A 26,710-nucleotide genomic window follows, 5' to 3' on the forward strand; every position below is an offset into this window, starting at 1 on the left:
CCGGATACAGCATACTCCGCACGATCTCTCGCACTCTTCTTGTCTAGTTTAAACCCTTTAGCATGCTAATTCTAGGAGCTCCATCTCTTATCTGTTCCTTCAAGTCACTGTTTCCTTTCGCACTTTTGGTGTTTCGCTTTTTGTTTGTTCGTTACTTTCTAGCTCTTTTGTGCTGTACTTGCGTGTGCCCCAATAAGCATATATACTCGAAGATAGCGCGAAGACGCAATGGTTAGCATTTGAAATGGTAGCGCATGCGGTGCTTAAAACCTCCCTGATAATGTTCCTACGCTGCGTACAGCAGTTGCAAGCTCTGTCGAAACTTTTCTCGTTTCGCAATTTTCGGGGGCGCCCCACAGCCACGCATTAATGAAGGTACCCGTTTGGCAGTTTTATGGCGCAAAAGCGACGCGGCCAAGGCTATGGCGCGCCGATAAAGTCGGGGTGCCGGTTTATGATTGCGGTTCCCTTCTCTAACATGGAGCTCTGAACAACGGCAGCACACAATAACTGCGAAACACCTGGATGCTGTGGCAGTAGGTGGCTAGGCTGGATCGCCGCGAGCATCATTCTACATCCGGAACGGTGACGTATACGATCCGCATCGCACATTGCGTGTGGCGGCCCTGTATAGAACGAGTATCGCTGTTTTCGTGCAGGCTACCTGGACTCCGCACGAGCACACGGCTTCCGTGGACGTGGCAGCATGCGTGTCGGTGTTCGGCACCTGCCCCGACTTCCTCAAGCACCGCGTCCAGGTGCTCCAAGTGGGGCCCGCTCTGGTGCTGGTTCGCATGCACAGCCGCCACGGCGACTGCCTCATCATCCAGTCGCTGACACCAGTGGCGCCTTTCCGAGTGCGCCTCGTCCACCGGTTCTACCCTGAGCCCCAGCTGCCTTGGATCATCCGGCGCCTGAACGTCCTCGGCTTCAGGCATATGGTGTGTTTCCTGCCCTGTCGCCGTATTATACGACACCAGTTCCACACTTTAAGCCGTCGGGATGAGTCGAGATCTGACAAAGAAATGCATGACACAAATCGCAGGAAAACATTGAAAAGGGCACCCGCATGACACTTCCGCCTCCGCTCCCCCTTTTTTGTTGAACGCGGCGGCACACTCCTCTTCGTGATCTCGCATTTTGCGTTCGTACATCTGCATAAGATACCACGTACCTGTTCATTTACTTTCTTCGTGAACGAATTTTTGAATATCGCAATTCTTCCTTTCCAAGAGGAAAACTTGAAAAGGCCGATATTAACAAATACCACTGTTTGACTTACTAACGAACAAAGGTTCATTATTTAAAATTTTAATTACTGCATTTGACTCCGTTTTATAATTGTTGAATTGAAGCTGGATGATAACGGAGTCATGTGTTATTACAAAAAATTCCGAGACTTGTGTACCATTAAGAACACGTGTTTCAAAATCAGCAAAATAAATTCACTGACATTACAATTTTTTTTCCTGCATAACGCGATGGAGGCTTTTATAGAACTGTTAACCGGAGGATCAACATAACATGTGGCATTTTTTGTGGATGAATATATTGCAACTAGCGCTGGTCTTCGGATTCCTACTAAGTGAAAAAGGGCGTGTTGTTACCTGGTTTCCTTTCCTAAATTTCATCATGTGCCCTAAAAATGCCGATGCAGCGTCCATGTCGGTGCTGGGCGTCGTCCCCAGCTTCCTCAAGCACCATTACTAGTGAGACTTTAGTAGTTAACTAACCGCCCAACTGATTTTCCTGTTTCAAAGAATGTTCACTTCCTCCCGTCAGCCGCCTGAAGATGTCGGATGGCGCCATCTGCCAAAGGCGGTTTTAAATGTATGTCTGAAGTAACAGAGAAACTTCCCGTATACAGGGTGTTTCACTTGAACTTGAACCAAGGGTTTAAAAAAAGTGGGTAGCCGCATCTGAATGAAACCAACAGCACATGGCTTGACGTCAAATGACGCTTCCTAGAGTATTTTTTATATTCTGCTTAAACAGGTAACTAAGCTGTATTCGGCAAAATATTTAATATTCACTCTAGGATCAAGTGCGTTTCATTGCGCTGTAGAGGGGGTTTAGAAACGACCAAACCAATCTTTTGTAGCAACGTACATGCTACGTGGCGATTTTTTTTTCGGCGTTTAAGGTAGGCCTGCGAAATATGAAATGAAAACACGTGACCGCCCTCATGTGTTATCGTATTGTAGCGCTCTCAACCGTACTTAGTGCAAAAGAACCGTGCGCCCGGACCATAGCGAAGTGAGCGGCCGTGGCTCTCGGCATCGGCTTCGCAGTATGTCAGCATCTTTGGCGATGGCACACGGAAAGGAAGCGCCGTCGTCCCTGGCAAGCGATAGGCTCGACGCACGGTTGAGATCGATGGGGTTTGCATTCGCTTGGAGACACTCAGATTATTTTTTTATTCATTTGCCTAATTGGACAGTCCTAATTAATTAATGAAATTTTTAAATATTATAGTAAATCAAAACTGTCAATGAGAAAATTGTAGAGCAAGATGAAAAACTCACGACACAGCTTTCTGTTGCTCGATACATGCTACATAAAAGTGTTTTACTGAAAGTGCAAGAAGCCCGCCTCGAGCGGCCAGTCGCGCTACAATTTTTCGTGCATTTGCGGGTTTCTTTCACGCTGGGAAAAAAGCACTCGAAAGAATCCTGTATAGCGTGTCCAGTTGGAATGAATTTCCAGAATGGAGCCAGTTTGAAGATCATCATCATCATCATCATCATCCTAGTTACGCCCACTGCAGGGCAAAGGCCTCTCCCATACTTCTCCATTTACCCCGGTCATGTACTAATTGTGGCCATGTTGTCCCTGCAAACGTCTTAATGTCATCCACCCACCTAACTTTCTGCCGCCCCCTGCTACGCTTCCCTTCCCTTGGAATCCAGTCCGTAACCCTTAATGACCATCGGTTATCTTCCCTCCTCATTACATGTCCGGCCCATGCCCATTTCTTTTTCTTGATTTCAACTAAGATGTCATTTACCCGCGTTTGTTGCCTCATCCAATCTGCTCTTTTCTTATCCCTTAACGTTACACCGATCATTTTTCTTTCCATATCTCGTTGCGTCGTCCTCAATTTCAGCAGAACCCTTTTCGTAAGCCTCCAGGTTTCTGCCCCATATGTGAGTACTGGTAACACACAGCTGTTATACACTTTCCTTTTGAGGGATAGTGGCAACCTGCTGTTCATGATTTGAGAATGCCTGCCAAACGCACCCCAGCCCATTCTTATTCTTCTGGTTATTTCAGTCTCATGATCCGGATCCGTGGTCACTACCTGCCCTAAGTAGATGTATTCCCTTACCACTTCCAGTGCTTCGCTACCTATCGTAAACTGCTGTTCTCTTCCGAGACTGTTAAACATTACTTTAGTTTTCTGCAGATTAATTTTCAGACCCACCCTTCTGCTTTGCCTCTCCAGGTCAGTGAGAATGCATTGCAATTGGTCTCCTGAGTTACTAAGCAAGGCAATATCATCAGCGAATCGCAAGTTGCTAAGGTATTCTCCATCAACTTTTATCTCCCATTCTTCCCACTCCAGGTCTCTGAATACCTCCTGTAAACATGCGGTGAATAGCATTGGAGAGACCGTATCTCCCTGTCTGACGCCTTTCTTTATTTGGATTTTGTTGCTTTCTTTGTGGAGGACTACGGTGGCTGTCGAGCCGCTATAGATATCTTCCAGTATTTTTACATATGGCTCATCTACACCCTGATTCCGTTCCGTAATGCCTCCATGACTGCTGAGGTTTCGACTGAATCAAACGCTTTCTAGTAATCAATGAAAGCTATATATAAGGGTTGGTTATATTCTGCACATTTTTCTATCACCTGATTGATAGTGTGAATATGGTCTATTGTTGAGTAGCCTTTACGGAATCCTGCCTGGTCCTTTCGTTGACAGAAGTCTAAGGTGTTCCTGATTCTATTTGCGATTACCTTAGTAAATACTTTGTAGGCAACGGACAGTAAGCTGATAGGTCTATAATTTTTCAAGTCTTTGGCGTCCCCTTTCTTATGGATAAGGATTATGTTAGCGTTCTTCCAAGATTCCGGTACGCTCGAGGTTATGAGGCATTGCGTATACAGGGTGGCCAGTTTCTCTAGAACAATCTGACCACCATCCTTCAACAAACCTGCTGTTACCTGATCCTCCCCAGCTGCCTTCCCCCTTTGCATAGCTCCTAAGGTTTTCTTTACTTCTTCTGGCGTTACCTGGGGGATTTTGAATTCCTCTAGGCTATTCTCTCTTCCACGATCGTCGTGGGTGCCACTGGTACTATATAAATCTCTGTAGAACTCCTCAGCCACTTGAACTATCTCATCCATATTAGTAACGATATTGCCGGCTTTGTCTCTCAACGCACACATCTGATTCCTGCCTATTACTAGTTTCTTCTTTCTCTGTTTTTAGGCTTCCTCCGTTCCAGAGAGCCTGTTCAATTCTATCCATATTATAGTTCCTGATGTCCGCTGTCTTACGCTTGTTGATTAACTTAGAAAGTTCTGCCAGTTCTATTCTAGCTGTAGGGTTAGAGGCTTTCACACATTGGCGTTTCTTGATCAGATCTTTTGTCAAGAAGCCAATCAATGAGTTAGCGGTAAGAGGGAAACTAGATGAATTCCGGATCAAGCTACAGAACAGGTATTCGGCTTTAACTCAGGAAGAGGACCTTAGTGTTGAAGCAATGAACGACAATCTCATGGGCATCATTAAGGAGTGCGCAATAGAAGTCGGTGGTAACGCCGTTAGACAGGAAACCAGTAATCTATCGCAGTTTGAAGATATGCGCCATCAAAGTCGCCATCAAACGAGGGTCTCGAATTCGGCAACATTGGTGCCTTCAGGTAATGTGCGGGACCAGTTACCTTCACCGACAAAGATCACGTACTCGTGATGCCTACGGCACAATAAATGTTTACGTCCGCCGCCAAAGTTTGTGAGTGGTGGCGCTGGCTAAAGTTCCCAAGGTTAGTTCTAACAGAACACGTAAATAATCAAGAAAACGGGTGAGGAAACCGCGCCGCTGTAGATGAAGTGGTTAGAGCATCGCACGCGTTATGAAAAAACGCGGGATCGTTCCCCACCTGCGTCAAGTTGTTTTTCATCCACTTTCATTACCATTATTTATCATTTTTTCAATTCAATTATTAAGTACAAGTAATTTCCCCTATGTTTTCCTTAGTGTCTTTGTTTGTTGGCTTCTCATGATATGATTAATAAAAATCGGGCCCCTCGGTTAGCCCCCTTTCTTCTCGTTCTTACATAACGAGGGTCTCGAATCCGGCAACATTGATGCCTTCATGTAGCATGTGCAGGTTTATTCACCAGTTGCCTTCACCCAGAAAGATCACGTACTCGTGACGCCTGCAGCAGAAGGGATGTTCCACATCTGCCGCCAAGGTTTGTGAGTGCCCTTACAAAAATGTTTAATGTGTTTTTTTAGTAAGTCTTGAATTTGTTCTATACAACTCTATTGCGTTTATTTTGATTGCCTATATAATTTTCCTATAGAGTGCCAAAAGTTATTTGGCTACCGCATTCTCATAGGAACTCTAAAGACACATTTCTATAGAATCGCTGAATGGACTTGCTTTTATGATCCTAAAGACAAATTTCTATAGAATGTTTCTATAGAGTTGATTTCAAGATGCTAAAGACAAATTTTTATAGAATATTTCTATTGAGTTGCTTTAGAGATGCTAAAGACAAATTTTTATAGAATATTTATATGCAGTTGCTTTCGAGTCCCTACAGGCAAATGCCTATAGAAGCTAGGCCGATGTGTGTAAAGTGCTTGCAATTTACCAAGGTTCTAGAGAACTATACTGTAGCCAATAAGGACTACAGTGAATGCAGTGGCAGAAAAAATGGTACTACCACCACAAAGTATTCAGTTCGAAATGCTTATTGCACTTCAGGCTAGATACATGCTTCATTTATGTTACATATACGCTTCAGACCAGAACCTGCAGCACACAAACTGTAGCTGCAAACATGCTTCTCGGGCAAAGCTGGTGGTGCTAACGCCCGAAACATGAGGTAAAGAAATCAGTGGCAGTCCTGATTACAGTGGACACCTGGCAAGCATAACATGCTTGACTAGGTCAAGAAACCTTACCACTGAAACTGCATAAGGACCCCCTGTTCCAGCAGTGTACAATAAATTGTTGGGTACTAAAGCCTGAAAATAAACTGATATGAATGTGCACTGCAATGTTGTGTAAGGCAAACGAAACCACACAGCATTTTAGTCTATGTTTAAGTGCAAAAATAACACTGGCAGTTTCTGCAAAAATGTGGCAAATATGGTCTTCATAGATTAGTACACTATATACCGAAACGATACAGCATTTTAGTCTATATTTATGTGTAGTATTAACACAGGCAATCCCTGCAAAACTGTGTGCAAATGGTAGTCTTCATAGAGGAGTACACCATATATCGTACAAAGTTTAAAAGCTTGAATTTCGTTGTAAGGAAACAACAAGGACATAAGAGCCAATATTCTAAATTTAGGGTGAGGACACATGCAATGCCCCCCCCCAAAAAAAGATTTAGCTCGGGAGTTCCTATGTAATGCACATGAAAAATAAAATCGTTTTTCTCGCCAGCTATGGGACCGAATTCGATTTTGATACATTAGAAAATTTTAAAATCATAGTTTTTAGATGAACGCCATCAATTTTTATTAAAAATTGCTGAAAATAGCAAAACTTGATGGACAAAAACTTACTCAGTTTGCAACTGTACATAACAAATAAAAAGGACTAGCACAATTCCGTTAATTCTGTAAATTTTCCTACACAAATACATCCAAAATAAAGAAACGCTTTTGAGGCAACCACCGGACAAATTTGAATTAAGTCTGTGGCATTTGCGAAAGTTAAATTCTACTCGTTGCAGGAACAACACTTTCATTTAGAGCCTAAAGGTAAAACTTTATGAAAATTGGCAGGTTTAAGAAAAATAACACCACGACCCTAATAATCCACGTCTCTGTGCCAAAAACAGATATGACAGTTCTGCAGACTCCATGTGCTATGTCTAAAGTCAACAAATTTGATATATAAATTTACAGCTTACATGAAATTGTTGCAGTATTTGAGAGTTTTGAGCATCTACTCACCAATTAATTATTGTATGTTAGAGTAGCATATGATATCTCCAATTTGCTAGATTAAATAATCGTACTAGGTCCAATAGAAATGTGATCTCGTTTTTTACTTATCAGTAAGGTTTGTTAGCCTTACAGCGTTGTTTCTTCATATTTTCAGTTTTCATGAATTCGTATCAAAAGCCGACTAGTTGCTTAAAAGCGTTTAATCATGGTACTGTGCTACGTGAATTATGCTTTCTCGAATTACACGTTTACTTTGATACAACGATATTGCTTTGTTTTACCTGATTCCTTGTTAGAAACCTGTAAAGTATTCATGAGATACAAATAAATAAATATTAAATGAATACGTAAGCAAATAAATATTTCGATTTGTCTTAGCATTCCACAACCACCATGACCTGTATGGAGCTTTGGCTGCTGCTTACATGTTGCAAGTTCATTCTTACATGATCACCTGCTATTTCACTTCCCGGGAAAGGAGCGAGGAAAGGCTGATTTTTAGCCTTATTTGGTCCGTCTAGTAATCGAACACGGTGTAGCCCTGCAAAATACAATTGAAATTAATTTTCAAAAGGTGTAATGAACGTTCAGCTATAATGTATCAGCAGGCGCAAGCATGCCACAAATATGTATATAGTTGTATCACTATGCTATGTTTCATTTCAGTATTTCAGAAAAAAATTATAAGAAAAGTGGCAAAACGCCCCACATCCCTGACCACTCTGCCAAAGAGGGGCAGTTCTTTTGAGAATCACTTTTCAGAATATTTTCATTTTCCCAAGATTCTGTGACATTTGCACTGGGCCAGTGTGCCTGACACTAGAATATCATTGCGAACGAAAAAAAATTTATCTCCAAACGACAACAGCCCAGCCACACATTAATCTCATCTTGCAATGATAACACATTGCCATTTATAACATAAGCAAGTAGGAACACACATGAGCTAAGAGTCCTATACAGATGTCACACTGTGCATAGCAAACAAATGTTTTGAAAAGAAGGGAATGACCTACTGGCTGCTAATGTTGAGCGGTAGAGAAAATTAATATTCCATCCACTGTTAGCCATAGTTGGTATGTACTATGCTTAATATGCCAGTAATAAATTTCTCACGTGGAGCTTTAGGTTGAGCAATCATGATAATGCATCGATCCATTGCATGGGGGCTAATAATGTTTTATCGTTGTTCTCGCAAATTGTGTTCGAAAACTGCCGATTTGTGGTATTTGGAACACAGTCGCAGTGTCACTGTCAGATACAATGGGCACAGTATATTTGTGCTTTTTGAGTTATCAAAACAATTCGTTTCTAATCTAGTACGGGTATGTACACTGATGTGTATCCTGAGCGCAATGATGAGAATTCCTAATTGTAATTGAAAAGTTAATTAGGTCTTAATTAAAAAGGGTCCTTCTTGCAACATAGCATGTGAAAAACAGAAAACAAAAATTATACTCAGGAATTACGTAAACTTGAAAATTGATTGCATAACTGCTCTATAGGTCAAGCAGAAGATTTGGCAAGAAATAAGGTGCCTGAAACCAGCATCAACAAACAACTTTGTTACTACTGGAGGTTGCAAAGAATTCAGTGAACAGATTGTGACCCACTGTTTTTATGTGGTATTTCTCAGCGATCTTGTTGGTCAATTGGTTGCCGTAGGTGAACAAAACTGATGAACAGTCTAAGTCTGGCGCACAGTCCCAGTCCCATCGGTCCATGCTCAAGCGAGACGAGCATACTGGTCCCTTGAGTTAATTATGGTGCTCCCCTAGGCACATGTTGAGGCGCCGGCCAGTGTGCTGCATGTACATTTGACCAAATATGCACATAATCACAGGAATAGACTACACTACCCCTGACAGACACAAGACAAATTTGCTGTTATCTTTAAAAAATTAACTTACGGTGTTTTATGTGCCAAAATCACGATCTGATTATGAGGCCCGCCACAGTTGGGGAGTCCAGAAATATGGACCACCTGGGGTTCTTTACGTGCACCTAAGTCTAAATACATGGGTCTTTTCGCATTTCGCCCCCATCAAAATGCGGCCGCCGTGGCCGGGACTCGATCCCGCGACTTCGTGCTTTGCAACCTAACACCGTAGCCACTAAGCAACCACAGCTGGTTTAGTGGTATCTTTAAGCAATCCTTCCTTGTCAGGATGCCTATATACCAGGTGAAAAATAAGGTATGCGGAATATACATGGCAGTGCGCAAGTGAATTGATAGGATAGGATACACTTTATTGCTCTAATCTCCCTTAATTTATCGTTTCTTCATTCCATTTAAGCACAAGTAATTTCCCCTATGTTGTCCTTGGTGGCTTGGCTTCTCATGATAGGACTAATAAAAATCGGGCCCCTCGGTTAACCCCCTTTCTTCTCGTCTAATTTACAAAGTCATTGAGCGGTCGGACCGAGTACTTTTATCTTCTTCTTGTCGATGGTGACTCCCGTCTTGCAGGGTTGGCGCCCCTATTCCAGGGCACCACTAAGCGTGGCTGCTCGTCGGGCATGGTGTACCAGCCCCCGTTGGAGGCATGGGTTGCCGCTGGAGAGCACACTCTCCCACTGTTCTGCAGTCGGATTTTCTATATTGTGGAATGTTTTGTTTTTGCTGCCTTCCCACGTGATATGATAAAGGGTGGGTTTTGCGGCACACCATGGGCATATGTCTGTGTATTGGTTTGTGAAAATTTTGCTTAGTATGTGTAGATTTGGGGGAAGGTTCCTGTTTGCAGCTTCCGCCAGCAAACTACCTCTTGTTGATTAAGCATGTTATGGGGCGGGGAGTATTTGACCCTCGTTCCTCTATGATAATTTAGTATTTTGGAGTACGTCGGGATCACCGTCATGAAATCCTCGGGGTCTCCATTTAGGTCCCCTCGGTTAGTATGCTGGCGAGCGGTCCTATCGGCCCTCTGGTCGCCCTCAATTTCAGTGTGTCCCTATATCTAGAAAATGTTGTGTCTAACTCGTCTTTCGTGTTGGCGAGCGCGGAGGAAGATTTGGAGCGCCTTTTGGCCAATTCTGCCATTGATGTAGTTACGGCATGCTTCCTTAGAATCCGTTAATATTGCAAGGGATTTGTTTGCGCAGTAACCCTCCGCGACTGCTATAGAGCAACAGCCATTTCTTCTCCCTCAGTTACCGTACAGTCCCGTGCCGACGCGCAAGTGATCTCCTTATAGTCCGAGCCATTTACTGTCGCAACGACTTTTTGCTCTATTCTTCCTCGTTTCCGAGGATACACCGCGGCGTCCGTATACACCGTGTTCGCCTTGGCTGCTAGATATTTCTCTACATATTTTGCCCTAGCATTCCACCTGACTGCGTGTAGGTGTGGGTCCATGTTTCTAAATTTAAGTACTAATCTAATTTCATCTAAATCTAAACCTAAATCTAAGTCCATATGTGTTTTCGCATTTCGCCCCCATCAAAATGCGGCCGCCATGGCCGGGATTCGATCCCGCGACTTCGTGCTTGGCAATCCAGCACCATAGCAACTAAGCAACCACGGCGGGTTTACTGGTATTTTTAAGCAAGCCTTCCTTGTGAGGATGCCTCTATAACCAGTGAAAAATAAGCTATGCAGAATATGCATGGCAGTGCGCAAGTGAATTGAGAAAGGCAAGCAGGCAAGGGATGCTTGCTCGTTGAAGGATACACAAAATTTTTCCAGCGTGAGTCATAAGGAGTGTACGCTATTCCTTTTACACGTGGTCAAACATACATAGGGCAAACTGGTCGGTGCCTTATCATGGTATTAAGAATAAATAAAGGGAAAATGAGACATCCACTTGTTCGTAGCAATTGCTACAAAGGAAACCCGTACGGGTTCCTCGATAGAAAAGCCTCGCAGTTGAAGACAAATTCGTCCTGGTTCGGAACAAATTTCCGGAATGCCCAGTCCGGTGTTCGCAAGACTATTACGTGATGTGCCTAAGAGATCACCATATTTCATTCAAAAGACCAGTATGACTGTCCACCTTGGCCGTACATTTCAACAACGGGGCTTCATGTTGGATTACAATCATTCATCTCTTTTCATTGAACGTAAAAAATTTACCAGTGAAATCAGTGAGGCATATCACATAAATAGCAAGACATGTTAGTGAGCCCCCACTTTTAATGCAACAACAAAAAAGGCATCCTGTGGAGATGACAAGGAATCGAAATCAATGTGTGCCTACTTACTACTTACTACAGAATATCGACCTGCATATTAATTTTCAAGAAATTCAAGCTCATCAAATGTGTATTTGCCAGTGGCTGTTATTATGGGAACAAGACAGAAGTAAAAAAAACGGAACATCTCAATGATAAACAATGCTGCGCACACTACGTGCTTAGACCTGAGACATATTTAGCCCACTACACTTAGAATTCTTACATGCACAGAAAACTGCACGAGATTGCAGCACAAACAGAAAAAAATGTAAATAAAAGGTGCAGCATAGGAAATAGTTTTCAAAGAATAAAACCACAATAAAAAGTGATAGATATACTACGTGCAAAGCAAAAATAAAATTTAACTTGCAGCCTAGGAACTTATGCAAGAAGAAATACTAAACATCAGGAAAGGTTAGGTATAGTTTTATAGAGAACACCATAATGTGGGCATAATGGCCATACACACAAATGAGTCGCAAGTTCAATAAAGGTGCAAAAATCTTTATCCTCTTTAGTAAGCTGCGTTAAGTAATGTGTTGATAAACTTCACCATGAATGATACCAAGCCCACTTTTTGGAACATGTACATTTCACACACCTGACATGGCCATCCAGATCACACGTCATGCTGCTGCAGCCATGGGGTCTGCATTTCTGGGGGCTCCTTGATCTTGTGGTTTGTGTTGTGGGTCACGATCTCACCACTGCAAAATAAGTTCTGTGTCAACTTACAGCAGTGGCACAATAATGCTGTCATATCATGAACACATGCAAGCAGCACCTAAAGAGTCACGAAAACAATGTTTGAACTAATGTGGAAAGAGAGGAAAAGTTTAAAATGATCGAATGTCATGATAATAGAGACCTCTTCATCAAAGTAAAATTTTGGACCCGCCGCAACAGCACATTACAATGTACATTTTTTTTATTGCTTCCTCCTGTCATATTTAGTTAAGTGAAAGCTATGTCAACGCATCTAGTCTTGAAAATAAAGCTGTATTAGCAGCGAGCTGTGATTAGCTTACATTGTTCCCTAGAACTGTTCGTTAACGGAAAACCTCGTAAGCAGAGATTGTTTACAACATCGACGCATTTATAAGCAAGAAAACGTCATCGAAGAAAGAATCGGTCAAGAGGTAGACGGGTGGTTACTATGCAACTTTAGCAGACAAGCGGGAGCTCAAGCACAGCTGCACAAGGTGAACACGACTTCCGAAACTTTTCTCAATCAGGATTATCAATTTCGCATTGTGGCAATAGAGTTGCGTAACAAAATTCTGACAACCAGCGCGCCGCAAGCATCTGCACAAGTTTCACTCTTGTCGTAGGTGTTCCCATTCCTACGTTCGCAAGGTACTCTATGCACACACGTGAAGCACGCACAAAACGCATGAACGCACGTGCAGTTGGCGAGCACGATTGCTTACCGTATTACCAGTATGATGGGGTCGAAAGGCGCTCTACAAGTTTCCAGTGCTGCGTCAACGATGTTACTCGCAGCGTACATGTCGTTGCGTAATGGACGTGCAGGGCACGCTAATAATAAGCATTATTTCTTTGCGACGTTCACCAAACTTTCCACGACAACCAGCAGAGACAAAGGGAACGCATTCCACGGCATTGAAATCGTTGGTCTAAATTTAGCTGGCGCGCCACTGATACGGCGAGTTTATAACGAGACGCAAACCATCGTCTGGCACTTTCGTGCACGCGAACTACGTCTTATTTCATGACAGCAAACCTAAAAACACACGATCAAACAAGCGCATTGAAGCAGCTATCACTATACCGATTGAAGACGGAGCGATAACAACAAGCCTTATTTTGCCGGTCGCGTGGATGGATGGATGGATATTATGAGCGTCTTCTTTGGAACGGGGCGGTGGGTTGCGCCACCAAGTTCTCGCTATTATACTGCCTATTGTCCTACCTAGGTTAAACAGGAAAAAAAGAACAAAAAACACTACGAACTCCGACAACCAAGTTTTCTGAGCCCATACTGCAAACTTTGCTTTTGTACGTCTCCATTTTTAGTCGTTTCCCTACTCTTCTTTCAACTGCCCTCGCTGAACCCAAGGGCTTAAAGGAAGCCAGTGGTGCCTAAATCAACCGCTGAGCAGACATCTTCACATTTTAATAAAACAGGCTCCATAGTCTCCCTAGCTTTACCGCAGCAAGCACATGCTTCTTCTTCCTTCTTATATCTCGCTTTATAGGTGCGTGTTCTATAAGGCATCCCGATCTCGCTTCGAAAGGTAACGAGCTTCCTTTTGAGTTATCCTAAATTCTTTCTTTCCTGATCTCGTTTTTTCCTCTTAAGTAGTTACCCATGGCAGGTTTTTTTTTCCATTGCCGCCACACATGAGATTATTTCAGCCTCTCTTACTTTCCGCTTGACGTTCTTTGTTGCTGTGTTGCCCACCTTACAGGCCGCATACTTGCTGGTAAACTTCCTAGTTCTTTTCCTCCACTGTGAATCAATGTTTTTTCTGTACAAGTACATCAACACTCTCCCAGTCCATTTACTTTCTTCCATATTCCTCAGTCGTTCTTCATACTCAATTTTACTGCGAGTTCAAAACTAGTTCAGCCCATATCACTCAGCACAGCTCCATTTGTAGTCTTCCCGTGAGCGCCCAATGCGAGGCCTCCCACTGACCTTTCGTTCCCATGGAGTCCTGATTGTACCCCTGGTTTAAAGCAAATAACCGCATTTCCAAAAGTAAGTCCTGGAAACATTACAGCTTTCCCCATACCTCGGAGCACCTCGTACCTATTGTATCCCCATAGGGCTTTGTGCTTCATTATGGCTGCATTTCTCTTCCCCTTCACTGTTGTTGTTTTTTCCTGTGTTTCCAAATATCTATTGCCTTCGTTTATCCATTTACCAAGGTATTTATATTCTGTTACCTGAGGTATTTCCTGGCCCTGTCTTGCCACTGTCTGTTCACTGTTTTCATTAAATATCATAACACCTGATTTTCTAACATTAAATTTCAAACTAGACATGTTGCCTTCCTGTCCACAGATGTTAGCCAGACGTTGCAAATCACTTTGTTTGTTAGCTAGCAACACAATATCGTCCACATAAAATAAACCTGGAGCTGCTGCTCTACTACTGTATCCGCCTGTTGTATGAGAGATAAAACCCGATATTACTTCCTTCTAGCGCCCTCTCCATCCTCACCATGTACATCATAAACAGCAATGGGGATAAGGGGCACCCTTGCCTCAGTCCCTTGTTGATATGAACTTTCTCCTCACTCCTCATCCCTTCCCATTCAACGCACACGGTATTTTCTAGGTAAATCTCTCTCAAAAGCTGTAGACAATCGTCACCTTCCCTTCCAGAATATTCCACAAAATGTTGCGGTCTACGTTGTCATAGGCTTCTGTAATGTCTAAAAAGGTCACATATTGTAGCACTCTTCAATGAAGCACACTAAACACACTGGTTTATTGTGGGCGAACTTGTGCCCGGAAACTCAATATTAAGCATTCACACACTTTTAAAAGAAGAGTTAACAGCAGCCTATTCCACAGTCAACCGCGTCTCACCGCCGAACGCACTTTTCACGCGCCCGGAGGCCAAGAGCCACGCCGTGGCTTCTCATTGGACGGCAGACTCGGGCGCTGCCGTGAGCGCGTGCACGGGAGGCACGCGCTGTATCGCCATGCGCGAGGCGTTGCTGGCGCTCTTCTAATGGCGATGCGACGAGTAATGGGCTTTAGCGATGAGACGCTTGCAAAGGTGCCTCACGAGAGTGCTCGTACCTGGCATGTGGAGAGCTCTCTGCGGCAATATAGCGGTCTGCTTTCTACTTTTGATATTTTAATACAATGAGTAAGAACAAATAAGTTATCATCTAAACGCCTACCTATTCTGAAACCATGCTGAAGTTCTCCCAAAATGGCATTATTCTCTGCCCATGCTTGCAGCTTTAATTTGATTGCCTGCATTGTTAGCGTGTATAACACCGATGTAATGGACCGATGTAATGGACCGGCGCCGACAACGCCGTCTGTATACTTGTGCGGCCGTTGTGGCCTGTGTGATGCCTGCAATGATAGCCACTACAGCAGGTTTTGTGCCATTTTGGGCCCAACTGGATACATATGTTGTGAGACAAAAAGAAGCATTGACATGTTTATATTGTACGCTACAGCTTAGCGCAGAAATAAATTACATGACGTATTCTCGGTTTTGAGTCGCTTATGCCGCACGCAGTCAGCAAAAGCATGGCCTTCAAGATCTGAACAAGCTAGCCTGAGCAAGCTATCGCTGGGGTGTGATTTGAACAATTTCAACTTCGGTCACTGGCCTTAAAGCCTTAAATGACGTTATGCGCAGCCGTTACTTGCACAACCTGCGGCGTCGTTCCGTTTCTCTTTGAAGTAACTTCCTACTCTCGTTAACATGTCACCCAGAAGCTGTTGACACGATCTCGGAGGTACACGTGTGCAGTGTATGATGTTTCCGTGCGCCTTGTAACTGTGTCCGTGGCCTAGCAACAAATAAATGATGGTATTTAATTTTGCTCGTGAGGCGAAGGTTACGCTTATGTGGTCCGTAACTTGCTTTTGTTGTGGTGTGTTTATCGCGCGCGGATCGCGCGCATGTCGTCCATGCCTTCTGTGTGCATTGTGCGCCCCACCCCGATTCCACGAAAAAAAAAACTGCACATTTATGAAGCGTGCATTTGTCACATTTAAGTGGTGTGTTCCAGAAATGTGCGGTGGCGTTCTATGTATTTCCACCCCAAGTGCTGCAGTCACTGCATTCCAGCAAATAGAAGTGACGTGACTGCTTACGCGCAGTTTAGCTTAGTGTTTCTTGGTCATCCTTGTGATTTACCCGCACATGCGATAGAAACCACAATGCGCGCTTTCTTGACATTGTTTTGGTTTTTCTAATTTCGATTAGTGACTTGTTTGATTTCGTCAATGAGTGTCTTTTCAAAGGCGCTCTTGCTTGAAAGTGAAAACCTGTGAAATGGGGTTGAAATAATCAGACTTTTTATTTTTCGAGAAGTGCGTGAGTGGTAATTTCACAAGAACCTAGTGATACAGCTCCGTCAATAGAATTAAAAAGCAAAATATCTAAACGTGCTACAGTATGTAAATCTTATTATTATGTGTCAATATACGTCAGTACGCTCTCAGCGCAGTACGGCCCGCACCCCGTTCAGGGCAAATGCAATACTTCAATTCGCTCTGAACTAATGTACATCACTTCTTCATATCATTTGTTCCATGAACAAAATTTTCCATGTGTGCACGTTGCCTTTCCGAGTTAGAAAGACAACTTGAGTTATTATTCAACAGTATTGAACACCTTCTATTGAATGTTTGTAGAGTGCAAATATAGAGCCACTTATTAGACAGGCCGCACTTAAGCTTGTTTATATGTCCTATAAACGTTCTTCTATAGAAGTCAGTACATAGGATGTCATATGATGGCACATTTTTAGAATGTCAATGGAGAGCCAGTCTTTAGACAGGCCGCATTAGAAGTACTAAAAACGTTCTATCAACATTGTTCTATAGAATGTTGCACATACGATGACAAGAAACCCTCTATAGACCGCTTATAGAGTGTTAATGGTGAGTCATTCTATAGACAAGCCACATTAGAAGTGTTAAAAACGTTCTATAGACATTATTTTATAGAATTTAGTACATATGATATCAATACACCTTCCACAGAACGTCTATAGAGGGCGAATGGAGGGTCATTCTATAGACAGGTCGCGTTTGAAGTTTTAAATACATTCTATAAAATTTACATTCTATAAAAATTGCTTTATAGAATTTAGTACACATGACGTCAATGTACCCTCTATTCCACATCTATTGTGTGTGAAATGACTTGTTTCTATAGACAGGTTTCTTTATAATTCTTATAGAGATTCTATGCAGAAGACTCTATAGATCGCGAGTTCTTACAGAGTACCTTTTGACTCAATAGGAACTCATTAGGAGTTCTAAAGGAACTCTAAACCCATTTTCATAAGGGTGGTGGCGCTGGCTAACACTATCAAGGTTAGTTCTAGTAGAACACATAAATACCTAAGAAAGTGGATGGGGAAACCTCGCCGCGGTAGCTCAGTTGGTTAGAGCACCGCACGCGTAATGCGAAGACGTGGGATCGTTCCCTACGTACGGCAAGTTGTTTTCTCATCAACTTTCATTGTCCTTATTTAGCATTTCCTTAATTCACTTAGTAAAAGTACAAGTAATTTCCCCTATGTTTTCCTTGGTGTCTTTGTTTGTTGGCTTCTCATGATATGGAGCGCCCATGTATTTCGTACGACACTTTGTGATGTAATTTCTCGAAACTGCTGTCACCCTGCAGGTCCAGTTCAAGTTGGTACATCTTGCAAATTGACCGGCTACAATGCGTAAATATCAGTACGTGACCTGAACTAACTAATGAAGAAGTTAGTTAATTATTGTAATAAGTTGAATGTATGTTTCGATTTCTTCTTCTAGTAACGTCCGCCTCTTCGAGTAATATAGGTAAAGAACAAGAATAATGATATCTGCCACAGACGATATTATAAAATTCAGTAAAGCTTAAAAATGCTCACCCCGCATGTGAATGAATGGTGGGTAAAGCAAAGAAGCCTCATACCGAAGGCAACGTTTCAACAAAGGAACTTCTCTTCGCTACGGTGCATGTACAGCACTTTTTGTTCTTTATTCTAGAACATCAAAATATCACAAAACTTGATTTTGTGGGCTATCCCTTTCTTTAAAAGCAGCTACGTGCTCGTACGAGTTCTGCACGAATATGCTCAGCTGAAGTAAGCATACGAGAATGATTTTAACTTTATTCATCCAGAAAAGTTGTATAAAAGCCCACGTCCCCAATTTCCCTGTCTTCGTTGGCCGCAATAGGTGGAATAGATACTCGTATGTACACACATGTTAATGGAGCGCTTCAGCTGTACCTTAATAACTTCAATAGTATGTAAGCTGACAAAGAAAATAGTGGCCGAAGATTCAAGTAGGGAAAGATATTGCTTATGCTGGGCAAAAGTGGATATGTGTACGGAAGCAAGAGTTTGGGCGACCGTAGCAATGCGCCGTAACTCGTGCCGCACGGGCTAATGTGTACATGCGTGTTCCTTTCCAAACTCGTCAGAATGTTGCGAGGCGTGATTTGTTGACAGCGGTTGACATCAAAGAAAGATAAGGTCTTCTTGCGAGTATTAGTGTTCCATGTGGTTTGCTGTTAAAACTGCACTACATTGGGGATCGGCCCAAATTTTTAGAATGCATCCATCTCCGGGATCAGCCCATATTTTCCGTTCAGTAAAGCCGCACTCCCGATTCCAGTTTTAAGCAGGCAAAGTTTAGACGAGCGCATCCATTCTTCATTTCGGCTTTCTTGGGCTAGTTACACATTATTACTGCTCGGTACATAGGTCTACGATGACTTGGTGCGTCTCGTTCGTTCAGACTTTCATTTTGACGCCTTCTATCGTTGTCCTATGCGCACTAGAAGGCCTCGCATCGTCTAATTTGGTGTAACGAAAGCGGCCAGATACCCACATTCCACGAATCCCAAATCAGTCTGAAGTCTCCCGAGCACACCTTGCCCTCAATAAAGAAAGCGTGACGCTGTCGCTGTGCAACGCACCTTTTCTGCGCTCACTAAACAATAAGAAAGACATTCCTGTGACTGTTCTGTACCGCTTTTTTCAGGTGGAGAGGGATATAGCCGTTTGGAATCACAAGACCTACCTCAAGCAGCCTGCCCTGGTCAAGGAAGACCGAATGATTGTGTCCTTCCGCAAATGGTTCTCGCAGTTCTACAGCGAAAGCAGCCCCAAGTGGCGCGAGGTTATGGAAATGAGTCTGGACTGGTGAACCCAATGGATTCAGTGCCGGGAAGAAAAGAAAAAAATAACTGTGTCGACGCCACATTGCACGTGTTTTCACAGCAGCTGTCTTCTTGTAGCTACAAGCCATGTCACTCGAAGCGCGTAAACGACACTCTTCAGCAGTGGCATAGCTAGAATTTTTTTTTCTTCTTTTTATTGGGGGGGGGGGGGCGCACCTGACCGCAGATGGTGGGTGGAGTAGGAGGGGAGATGGGGAGTCCGCATGGTGACAAAGAAATTTCGAGGTTGGGGGGCACGGGCACGTGTCCTGTACCCAGTGTGCCACCGCCTGGCTGCGACACTGCCCGTTCAGTTACATAATGTTTTGGGTGCTGTTTCCGTCCCTGGACGCCGCATTTGTGAACATTCAACTTTGGGCATTAGCGTGCAGCCAGTGCAAGATGATGGTGCCACATTGCAGCTCCGGATGATGATGATGTGTGGTGTTTTCTGGGGCAAGGGGCAAGTATGACCAAAGAACACCACTGCAGCTCTGGAATCGATTTACTTACGTGAATCTGATGCCGCCTTCACTTTTCACAAGGAGGCAGCTGCCTTGTGTGGTGGTTTTACAGCCCCCCCCCCCCCCCCGGAAATACAAATGTTATGCCACTGCTCAATTTGCCTCGGCCGCTTTCAGCCCTTTCTTCAGAAGCCGTTTTACTTGTAGAAGAGCCTAATATACCTGACGTTCCTTGGCATGAGATAAGTGTACCTGAGAACAATCACTCAGAGATTTATTCAAAATTTTTTAGCGGAGTAGCACTTACGACCTCTATCAGTTTGTTAATTTTCGTACGTATCTTGGCTTTACAAGCAGAAATGTTCTGGATTTAGTGTTTAGTAATCGTTAGGAACCTAATTGGATCAGTCATCTCGACACCCGGCATCAGTGACCACAACATAGTGGCAGCTACCGTGATATGCAAAAAATTGAGCTAAGTATATCGCTCCCAAGAAATGTATACCTGTATGACAAGGGCAACTATGATGCCATAAATGGCGATCAAGATGCGCGTATGCGTTCGTTTATAAAACACAGCCGTGACTTGGAGATCAAAACATTGTGGTTACTGTTTAAATAGAAGTTAATGTCCATAATGCAGAAGTTTATTCCAATAAAAATTCTGACATTGAGTTCCCACAGTGGTAGGGCTTGGATAACAATTATGGGGTTTTACGTGCGAGAACCACGACTTGATTATTACAGACGCCGTAGTGGGGGGGGGGGGGAGGGGGGCTCTGAAATGATTTGGACCACCTGCGGTTCTTGAACGTGCACCTAAATCTAAGTACAAGGGCATTTTCGGCCGCATTAAAATGCAGCCACCGTGGCCGCGATTTGATCCCGCGACATCGTGCTTAGCAGCCCAACGCTACAGCCACTAAGCAACCACCGGTGAGAGAATGCCTTGGATAAGTAGCAACCCGTGTGCTCCTCTATCAAAAGGAAGACTAGGGTCTATAAAGCATTATATTCAAACGAAAACTGCGGATTTATTTTGGAAAGCTGAAACTCCCAGTCCTTGAACCTACACAGCAACTAAAACAGGCAAAGGATGAATATTTGTTTTCATTGGCAGATAAAATGATATCGAACCCCAAAGAAGTATGGCGATCTGCCGTGGTTGCTTTGTAGCTTTGTCGTTGCCCTGCTAAGCACCAGGCCGCGGGATGAAATCCCGGCCACGGTGGCCGCATTTCGATGGGGGCGAAATTCAAGAACACCCGTGTACCTAGATTTAGCTGCAGGTCAAAGAAACCGATGTGGTCAAGATTAATCCTGAGTCTCCCACAATGGCGTGTCGCATAATCAAATCGTGGTTTTGGCACGTAAAACCCCATAATATATTTCATAGAAGTATGGCGCTTTGTTAAAAATCTTAAAAAGGGTTCTACCGACATCCCAATCATAGTAAACAACGACGCTCGAGGTTTTACAGAACGTAGGTTAGGGCGTGTTGGAATTCCATAACTGAGGTTTTTTAGCGCACGAAAAGGGACAAAAGACAGTGGCAACACGCGGACACAGCGCTATATGTCCGCGTCTTGCGACTGTCTTTCATCCCTTTTCGTGCGCTAAAAAACGTCGGAGGTTTTAAAATATGACATGCAGAAAGTCGAATGTTCTAACGCGTACTTTGAATATGTTTTATTCTGAGCCAATATGTGCGTCGTCAACGCAAATTGACTATACTGAAAGTATGGCACTAGTGCCACTACTTGAAATGTTCAAAATTCATATAACAGAAGAGGGTGTCTGGAATCTCTAGCATAAACTAAACCCGCACTCTGCTCATGGCCCCGCTGGCATAGCGAACGACATCTAGAAGCGCTGCGCCTATCATATTGCTTCTTTTATGGTTGTACTCTATCGCCTATCATTCCGGCAAAGAAAGCTCCCTTGAGCTTGGAAAATGGCCATTATTGCGCCCGTACATAAAGATGGTGATCGAGTACAGTTATGTAATTACAGACTGATATAGATAACCTCATTGTGTTGTGAAATACTTGAGCATGTCATCTATTCGTGCTTATAAAACATCTTCAAAATGGCATTTTTTTCATCCATGACTACACGGTTTTCTCGCCGGGCTTTCTTGTATAATGCAGTTAACCGAGTTCGTACATGATATTGCTTTATGTTTAGATGAAGATGTACAACTGGATGCCGTTTTTCTTTACTGTAAGGAAGCTTTTGATGTAGTGCCACATTACCTCCTTCTTTGCAAGTTATGCCTTCTGGGAATTTCATAATCTTTGTTGGCATGGTCTAAAGGCTATCTGACCGACCACCAACAGTGTGTGGTTATAAATGGTACGACCTGGTCATCCGCAGCTGTACTGACTGGTGTACCCCAAGGCTCACTACTGGGTTATCTACTATTCTCGATTTTCATCAATTATTTTCCAAATCGTCTGAAATCTACAGTAACACTCTCTGCCGGTGACTACGTATTGTATTAGTAGGTGAAATGCGTTAATGACAGTGCTGCATTACAGTCCGACCTCCAAAAAGTTCCGTCTTGGTGCGACGTCTGGCACATGAACCTAACTGTAGCAAAATATTTTCACATTAGATTTACCAATAAGAAAAATATCTCATAAACAGTTCTTATGTCCTTGAATTTCATCCCTTAAAAGTGACTGATCATGTCAAATTACCTCGATATTACATTCACTTCCACATTAGTATGGACATGTCACATTGATAAAAATTGCTGCCAAGGCTTCTAAGTTGCTGCACTTCTGAAGAAACTTTAGACATGCACCGAAAAGTTGAAGGAAAGCTTGTACTTAAGGAACATTAAGCCGTTAGAGTATGCGTGTGTTGCAAGGGACCACATTACAGTCGTATTGAAAGATAAATTAGAAAGGGGACAGAAACAGGCTGTGAGGTTTGTGATCAGCAATTATAACTTCACCATACGAAGCCCGCGGATTAAATTCCAATGGAGTTGGAAACAACTGCAGACTCCTCGAAGATTGCAAGGCTTAAGTTTCTCTTCATCATTTATATAATAAGCAAACAGGAATAGATAAAGTAGCTATATTAAGCAACCATTTTATGTGTGAACAAGGCGTAACCATAAAAAAAAATTGGGAGTATAAATGTCACCTTTATGTATTGAAGTTCTAATTCTTTCCTCATACTATTAGTGCTTGAAATGAGCTCCATGCGAAGATATTTTTTATGCCACGCAACATTACTGCATCTTAAGGCACAAGTTCATTTTGACTGCACTTTGTTCCTATTTTATTCTATGACGTTGCTGTTCGTCCCTTTTCTTTTGGCGCTTGTCCTCTTTCTCAAACATTTTTGCATACTGATTGTTTTCTGCGCGGTTGACCCTGGTTGCCGATGTTTGTGCCTGCATTTTTTTTCTCTTTTTCTTTTGTTGGACCCCCTACAACAATGCCTTCGGGCGTTGTAGGTATTACCAATAAATACTAATAAATAAATATTACGTGTCTCACTCAGGGCTATATGTGCTTGAATGTTTTCTATTACCTGCAGCTGGCCGACCTGGAAGGTTTTTGACCTTAAAAGAAAGCTGGGCTGGGATATGGCGGCGGGAAATATGGATCAGTGTTTTACTAACTGGTTTTCCAAGGAGTACAGAATATCTAACGAGCACTGGCACATGTTTTTGAAAGTCCTAGAAATGCCACAGCACGTTTGTCACACTTTTTAAAGGCGTTACAGTAAACATGAAGCTCTAGAAACATTCGCAGTAAATTTTAGTTGTTTTAACATCAGTAGTTTACATTCAGCGCATGATTTTGTCGCTTCATGTCTCACCTTCGTCTTCGTTGGTTGCGCTCTAGTAATTACGAATCAATACCGACTGGCCCAATTCACCGTTCTCCTAAATAATTTCTGAAAATTGAAAATTAAGATCTTAAAGAAAAGTGTACAAAAAAATGACCGTCATGCCACTACTATGAAGAGGGGTGCAAGCGAAGCTCGGGATCCGCGGCTCTTCGTTGCCGTAACGCCTCGGCTTCGTGCTCCCTCACAGCGAGGTCGGTACGTCGACGACGAGCCCTTTCGCGAGCAAGTTTCCGGTGGCGTTCATGACACGCAGCCTGTCCTTCGGCCGAACGCACGACGCGCGGCCCGCTGCCGCTGTCGTTCCTTCAACGCAGCCTGCTCTTCGGCAGAACGAACCTAACGCGGCCTCCCCATCCGACTGCCGGGCCTGAACTGGCGGGGAACGGCGGGCGCCCAGGCGAGCGAACACGCGATTACACCTTTTCCCTCCTGGGGAGGGAGGGGACACCTTGCGCTTCTTCACGCACATAAAAACCCCCTTTAAAAGGCGCGTACGATCAACCGACAGTGGCTGAATCGGTCAGCGTGGTGGTCGCGCAACCAGGAGGTTGCTGGCTTGAATCCGCAGCCCGACAGGCAATTTTCATTAACGCGCGGCTTCAGTTTTTTCATACGACAACACCGACACCGGCACCATTGAGGGTAGTACAAGCTTCGCTTGTTAAGAAGTGGGGCGCGCGTTTCTTGTGGCTGTACTCACGTATGGCAGCATCAGTGATCGCAGGAGCGGAGCGAGTCATTTTATCATGGCGTATATGACGCATCCACCTCCTGATTGCCGAAACTGGAGCTGAATCACAAATAGGTTTTGTTGGTAGTGCTGTTTCTCTTTGGTCGGCCTCCTTTGGTAACTATATGTACGTCTACGCAACTGGTTGGAATCTAGTCTTGCAAACAATTTTAGCGTAAGTACTTCTTTGTGAATACAGGCCCTGGGGCGGAATTCACTAAGCGAACTTACGAACAAATTTCGTCGAAATAAAGATCTTGTGAAAAAATGTATTGACAAAGCTAGAACTGTTCGCAAGATCAGTAAGCTTGCGATTCCCGCCGCTACAAAGGCGCGTGCTTTAGTCGAGAAAAGGCATATATGTAAAGGTATCACATTTGCGAACTGCAGTGCTTCCGCCAATAGTAAGCGTGAGTCGATTAACAAAAAATCGCAGTTTTCCCTGAAAGGCGAAACATGGATTGCGATAGCAAATTAGCAGACAGCCATATGAAGTAAGGATATTACTTTATTCGACGGTATAAACTTGTAAACATTCACTTGCTAACTAAATTAGCAAGCATGGTGTCAGCGCTCATGGCAAACATGAACACACCACACTCGATGACCGCGGACACTCGCTAACAAAACGCTGGTGTCAGGAAACGTGGCAGGAGCAGCAAACGAAGTGACCTTCGTGGTGTTATCGCTCCAACGAAAACTGAGCACCGAGAACACACATCACGCGCAAACCTATGAGCCTTCGACGGACTCGGCCCCCAACGCTGATCGCTCTCAAGGTGCGCTGCAGTACAGGACACGACGTTTTAACGCGATAGCGTTAAGGAGCTCGTGTCACAGAAAAGCCGGTGTCATCGGCGTTGGCCGTGAGCGATAAATCACGGCAGGCACTTCATAAATAAAAAGCAACGTCCAAGATCGGCTGGGTGGGAATCGAACCAGGGTCTCCGGAGTGTGAGACGGAGACGCCACCGCTCAGCCACGAGTTTTTTTTAAATTTATTTCCAATGTGACAACACAAAACAGAGAAACCAACACAAAAATGTTAAAAGCGCCAACCAGTAGCTTGTTGACGCGACATTGCTAAAAACGTTTTAATGACACTAGGTCATTAAGTACAGGATACCATGTTGGCTGTTCGTCCTCGGACTGGTACACATCTTGGATATAGGCAATGCTTTCAATGAAGTTTTCTCTTACCGATCTTACAATAGGATCTGCATATCTGACAGCCATTCTTGTTTTCCACATGCTATGCATGCTTAATACCATGAACATGTCATAGGGCACACCCCCGTCATTGTTAACCGCAAGAAAGTTAATTCCATATGGTGTGAGGGGCAAATCTTTTTTCAGCGTTCTCTGGAGGACGTCCCAATGAAAAATTGAATCTAAACAGTGTAGGAATATATGTGTTACAGTTTCTGAGTTGCGGCATAAAATGCAATCAACTGACCAGGGAAGAAAAAAGCCCTTTTCCTGCAGCTAGGGTTTGAGTCGGAGCGTGCCACTATGGAGTTGAAAAAAGAAAGTTTTCACAGACGACCGAACCGGCATTTTTTTTAACTCTCTTTAAAACATCCTTACCCGGACCGACAGAAAAAATGGCTCGATATAAAGGTGCTGGAAGCATCACGTCACGGAGATCTTTGTACAATTGTTTCTTTGATACTATAATGAGATAATCAAAAGAGAAACGTACTCGAAGAATCTTGAAGGCACTTACAACTTCGCGTAGATACCCGCACAAGCCGCTTCCAGTAACGCCACACGATGACACAATAAACTCGGGCAGAGCATTCTGCAGTCTCACTTGAAGCACTGCTCGCAAAAGTGGGTCATGCTGGTCCCGCAAGAAAATAAACCTTGAGACAATCTGCCTCAGAAAAAGATGAGCTAAGCCAACTCCTCCTGCTTTCAGTGAGTGAAATAAGTTGAGACGACTTGTGCGTTCCCATGTTGAATTCCATACAAACGATGCAAGAATTCTATGCAATTTCTGCGCACTAGTTCGTGACATAGCGAGCACCTGCAACACATACCAAATTCGCGCAACAAAGAACGTATTGCAAATAGTTCACCTGGTAAATATGGATATCGATGCTTGAAAGCGGTACAAAAGCGCTTCTAGTGAATGCGGTGTTGCCTTAGAAACGTGCCGTAGAAAGTTATACTGCGGTGCATATCGGTAATTATGAGCATGTAACTTACAGAAGTCGCAGTTACACGAGTAGCGAAGTACGTTTCCACTACATTTCTTCTGCGCTTACCGCACACGCAGAGCCATCTTGCGGCAAACACAGAAGAACCCTCCTCTCAAAGTACGGCGATGCCCCAACAGGTGGCGCGCCACGCGCGCATTGGGGCTGTGCGCGGACCGGTGCCAGGCGCGTCGCGGCCCCGACTCCCTCTCCCCTGACGACGCTTC

General features: G+C 43.7%; 1 protein-coding gene across 1 annotated transcript in view; it reads left to right on the forward strand.

Annotated features, from left to right (window-relative positions):
• The window catches only part of LOC135906713 (cholesterol 7-desaturase nvd-like), a 45,019-nt gene extending 25,686 nt beyond the window's left edge, over window positions 1-19,333 (forward strand). The window contains exons 5-6 of the mRNA XM_065438301.2: window positions 660-941; window positions 19,038-19,333. Coding sequence (XP_065294373.1) covers window positions 660-941; window positions 19,038-19,202 — 447 coding nt within the window. The 3' untranslated portion in view covers window positions 19,203-19,333. The remainder of the gene's footprint in view (window positions 1-659; window positions 942-19,037) is intronic.
• The last annotated feature ends 7,377 nt before the right edge of the window (window positions 19,334-26,710 follow it).

This window comes from Dermacentor albipictus, chromosome 1 (genome assembly GCF_038994185.2).
Source record: "Dermacentor albipictus isolate Rhodes 1998 colony chromosome 1, USDA_Dalb.pri_finalv2, whole genome shotgun sequence".
In the NCBI taxonomy this organism is placed as follows: domain Eukaryota; kingdom Metazoa; phylum Arthropoda; class Arachnida; order Ixodida; family Ixodidae; genus Dermacentor; species Dermacentor albipictus.